General features: G+C 49.0%; 1 protein-coding gene across 1 annotated transcript in view; it reads left to right on the top strand.

The window, feature by feature from the left end:
• Positions 1 to 543: 543 nt before the first annotated feature.
• CNA03400 (two-component sensor molecule, putative) overlaps positions 544 to 5,000 on the top strand; it is a 6,099-nt gene continuing 1,642 nt past the window's right edge. Inside the window, exons 1-6 of the mRNA XM_024656237.1 lie at positions 544 to 1,052; positions 1,125 to 3,004; positions 3,052 to 3,301; positions 3,349 to 4,446; positions 4,498 to 4,578; positions 4,630 to 5,000. The exon at positions 4,630 to 5,000 is cut by the window's right edge and continues 826 nt beyond it. Of these exons, the coding sequence (XP_024511873.1) occupies positions 1,128 to 3,004; positions 3,052 to 3,301; positions 3,349 to 4,446; positions 4,498 to 4,578; positions 4,630 to 5,000 (3,677 nt within the window). The 5' untranslated portion in view covers positions 544 to 1,052; positions 1,125 to 1,127. The remainder of the gene's footprint in view (positions 1,053 to 1,124; positions 3,005 to 3,051; positions 3,302 to 3,348; positions 4,447 to 4,497; positions 4,579 to 4,629) is intronic.

The following is a 5,000-nucleotide window of genomic DNA, read 5'->3' as shown; positions in this document are numbered from 1 at the left end:
CATGATGACGCCCAAGTTTGGGAAGCACACTTTGCTTTGTTAATAAAACTCAAGCAAATTATTACCCTTAAAAACATAAAAATAAATAATAAATAACCCAAAAGCATCGAATTTTTTAATCGATTTTTAGAAAAATCGGCGATATTATTTTACCTGATGACACAACACCCAGGTTAAAACCGATACCATTCCTTAATTAGAATAGAGGTGATGATGTAATCAGACACACAGCCTGGGTAAGAATGATGGGTGGCGGCTGAACGGGTTACGAGTAGTATGACGACGGACGAACAACAAGGGCGATCGAACCCTGACCTATGACGATTGTTTGGGCATTTATCAAAGAGATCCGGATATAATCATTAAAAAGGGGACTGGAGATGGCCATCGATCTGGAATTCGGCTCCTGATGAATTATTGCCGGGGGCCTAATGCCCATTTGCTCCCGCTAATCAGCAAGCCCGAAAGTTGTAATGATTATTGGATAGTCAGCAAAAGAAATTCTGCGTGTTCTTTTGATTTAATTAAGGCGATCAGGAGCTGAGGAAGTTCGGCTGTGGCCCTTTTTATGATTCCAGACTTGGGCAGAGGCGGATTTCCAGTTTCCAACTCGGATTTCCAGCACATGTCACACTTGTTTCTCTAGTGAGTCTGCAGTTTATTCGGTACTCGGCGTATCGACTAGCGCTTCGCAACAGAGCTCAGAGTGTTCCATACACCATCTCTCTGGAAAAGAAGACACCCACACTGAACGGAATACTCCCAGTCTTTTCCATTGCTGGTGCCGATATCCGCAATTTAACAGGTTACTCCACCAGCTTGATCATCAAGCTTTTCCAGCCTACAACCACTCCTTTTTTTCCCTTCTCGACACCGGAATTCTACGTCTTTCCCCCATCTTCTGCGTCCCTTAATTCTCTGCTGGCACAGTTCTGTAGGGGTTCAGCAAAGCTGGGGAAAGGAAAGGTCCCTCAGAGTGGGGAGTGTGCGAGAGAGCAAGGGAGCCCGGTTGATTCACTCAAACGAACAGAAGTTATCCGACGCACATTTTGGTGAGTCGCTGCCATACATCTTCAGCGTCATCAATCGCAGTTCACTTGTTCATCGTCTTTTCTCTTTTATAGATTATGTCCCGCACTCCGATATCTCCTCGGCCCAACTCTAACCCTCGTGTCCCCCCCTCTTCCGCTGCATTCCTTCAGCACCTCCACAGCGACCCTTCATCTCACCATATCACCCTTTCGGGCCATCGTGTATCTGGCCTTTCTCTATCCCCGCAATCACTCACAGGGGAAGGGGATCTTTTGGATATTAATGGCACTTCGGAACCTTCAATTAGCCCTTCCCTCCACTCGCATCTTTCCCCAGTATCTTCGGGCACGAGTTCTGGACCGTCTCCTTTAGGAAGCGTCGGCAGAGCACCTTCAAAACGTGCAAGACCCAAAACGGCTCCATCAAGAAACGATGAATGGCCCCTGGGAAGAAGCTACGAGACAAGTCCTGATCTTCCGCCTCTCATTCCACCACAAGCAGATGAGCATTTACGTTCAAGTCCGGTTGGAGACCTCTGTACCAATGCCATGACGATGGATGAGGGATTGGTCGATGCTATGGAGGCGCTCTCAACTTCAGGAGAGCCAAAATCGTATTTGATAGGTCGGTCAGAGTCTCTGGCCGGGACGGCAGAGTCACACACGGGGCCTTCCAAGCCTTCTCCTGCAAGTATGAATTGGTCGACCTTTGCACAAGCGTATGCCCACGGCTTGTTTGATCCCAATAGGGTCCCTAATCCTCCAACACCGAATGAGACTCCTACGGAATTCCAGTCTGCCCGATCATCTCCCGGCCAAAAATACTCTTCACTTCCCCTCAACCACAAATACTCAATGCCTACTGTCCCACATAATCGTAGCGGAAGTAGCTCCGAGAATTATAGTTCCAAAAGTTCAAAAGACTCGGTATCCACGAACGCGAGTTCAGCACCCTCAACCTCAAGCGCGTCGGCGAGTGGAAAGCAGATGTCCATGGCGGCATCGCTTGCTGCAAGGAAGAAAGCTTACGAACTAGAGAATATCCGTAGTAAGCCAAGTGGCCTGGCGTTAAATACCGACAAGCTTTCTCTTCCTTCGTATTCTCTAGCCGCCGCCACAGTACGCATGGCGTCAACCAGTATCCTCAATGATCTTGCGCCTTTGTCTATGCCTAGTCCTGAGCGTGAACTCACTGACCCACTAGCTTCTGTTGTATCTTTCGACTCCTCAAGTACAAAGAAGGATAGTGCCCGCTCCGACCCTGGATCGTCAAGGTTTCCTTTGCACCACAGCGTATCGAGTGCGGCGAACCCATACACATCTAGCTTGCGATTACCTACTATTCAAGCAAGCCCCGTGACGACACCCCTTGAAGGCCCACATAGGCCGAAAGGTAAAGATAGGTCTCCACCGCGAGCACGCCATGGCATAGTTAATAGCCGCATTCCCTCCGCTTCTGCGCCTCTAGAGAAGACTGCTGAAGCAGAATCGTCAACAGATTATTTTGGAGCCGTTGCGGTCGCTGCTGTTTCTCCGCAAGAGACTGATTCTTCATCCACAGCGACTGATCCCACTCCCACAGGCCCATCTTTGGAACTGCGGAAGACTACACCTCTCAGGTCCAACTCTGTAGTTCCCGAACCTTCTCCACGGCAACAAAAAGACCCTTTGCCGCCCTTGGTTACCCCTTCAGATCTCAATCGTATCTACGATCAGTATGGCTGGCTGCCGGCTCCTTTACCCCCTGACGAAGCAGCGAGGCGAAGAGCTCTGTACAGATTTAGCATCCTGCATAGCGCTCCAGATATCAACTTCAACCGCATAGCACATATGACTAAACTAGTCTTTAACCCCAAAGCTGTTCTCATCACCTTGATAGACAGTGATACACAATGGTTCAAGTCTCAAAGCGGTTTCACTGTGGAGCAAGGGGGAAGAATATCTAGCTTCTGCGCTCATACGATTTTACCAAGGTGGGTGAAGATGGGAGAAGTATAGATTTGGTTGACCATTCCATCAGAACCGATGAACCCTTTGTCGTACTGGATACGTCGTCGGACTGGCGATTCGAAAATAACCCCAACGTTGTTGGACCAAATTCCATCCGCTTCTATGCAGGCGCACCTTTGCGAACAGCGGATGGGTTCAACGTTGGCGCATTGTGTATTTTGGATGACAAGCCACGTACAGAGTTTCCCCCACGGTCACGTTTGATCCTTAAGGAATTTGCTGCCGTTACTATGAGAGAGATGGAACTATGGCGAGATAAGGTAAGCATTTTATAACTTGATATCTGGCGTATCTGACAACGTGGTAGCTTCAATTGCGAGTTCGGGACAAGATTCAAACAAGTATGGAAAAGTTCACTCGTGAGTGCTTGGAGATGGATAGCGCCTCGCCCACTTCCGATGCGGAAACGGTCAACAAAATGGAGCATGTCTACTCGCGCGCTGCACAACTTGTCTGTTCCACCATTGGTTTAGACGGGTGCTTTATTCTGGACATCTCCCAGATTGAAATGGTACAAACAAATACTCCGACCGGCAAGAAGTCGACCTATCGGGCCAACCCATATGGTGCGGCTGAGAATACTTCGCCAGTGCTGGAACGAAGCGAATCGTTTGGACCAGTCAACCCCTTTCCAGTCCTTGCGGCTGTCCCCACAGCAAAAAGCACTCGCGCCCTTACACCATACGAACACGAGAAGCTTTCAGACTTCATGCAAAATCATCATGATGGCCGAATCTTTGAAGGTGCAGCGCCTCAGTGGATTAGGTATATGTTCCCTCAGTCGTTCCGCTACGGTATGGCCGTTCCGATCTATGGTGTGGATCAGCAGCCATTTGCGATGATTTGTGCGTATACAGCCAACCCGGAAAAACAATTCTTGGAAGGATACGAATTGCAGTTCTTGCGTGCAATTGGTGTCATCATTTTGTCAGCAGTCCTCAGAAGGCGCATGGCGCTAGCTGACAAGACGAAAAGCATCCTTATCTCTTCAGTCAGTCACGAACTTCGTACGCCTCTGCATGGTATTCTTGCAGCTGCGGAGCTTCTCAGCGATACCCAGCTTGACTCCAACCAACTCTCTTTTCTCAAAACTGTTCAAACATGCGGCAACTCACTTATTGAAACAGTCAATCATGTCCTCGATTTTACAAAATTGAGTGGTACCCAGAGCTGTAAGGGTTCTCCTTCGGACTTGGGCAAAGTAAACTTGGCTGCGTTAGTGGAGCAGACCGTGGAGGGATGCTGGATAGGCCAGCGAGCGAGATTTTTCATGGGCGACTCAGATATCGGAAGCTTCTATGCTCCACCTGCACCAACGAGTATCGTACCCAAGTCAAAGCGGGCGCTGGTGGGAGAGGAACTATCGCATGTGGAAACGGTTGTAGACATAGACATGCGGGAGAAGGTAAGAAAACCATTCCATTCCACGGCATGATGTTCTGATGCGTTTGAACAGGGCTGGATGGTGCGTTGCGAAAAGGGCGGATTGCGGCGAGTCTTGATGAACCTCGTGGGGAATTCTTTCAAGTTCACCAAGGTAGGAATAAGATTTACGCATATGAGGCACGAGCACTTATAATATTTTCAGAATGGTTACATTCAGGTCTCCTTACGTGAAATGCCTCACGAGCCAGGGTCGAAAACGATCCCAGTGGAGATGACTGTCGTCGATACTGGCAAAGGTATTGGCAAAGATTTCCTCAAAGATCAGCTATTCCATCCCTTCTCGCAAGAAAATCCGCTGCAGACAGGTACAGGCCTTGGGCTGGCAATCGTCAATACGATCGTCCGGTCGGATAGCGTCAACGGGAAAGTTGATGTGTGGTCTGCCGAGGGTGTCGGAACCGAGATCAAAGTCACGTTTGATGTAGAAGTGGTTGACGACGACGATGGACAACCATCAATATCCTCCAGTTCATCTGTTGTATCAGCCACTTCTACCTTCGGACATGGCTTGTC

Source organism: Cryptococcus neoformans, chromosome 1, assembly GCF_000091045.1.
Source record: "Cryptococcus neoformans var. neoformans JEC21 chromosome 1, complete sequence".
In the NCBI taxonomy this organism is placed as follows: domain Eukaryota; kingdom Fungi; phylum Basidiomycota; class Tremellomycetes; order Tremellales; family Cryptococcaceae; genus Cryptococcus; species Cryptococcus deneoformans.
The sequence above is the reverse complement of the archived record's forward strand: the minus strand, read 5'-3'. Positions and strand labels throughout refer to the sequence as shown.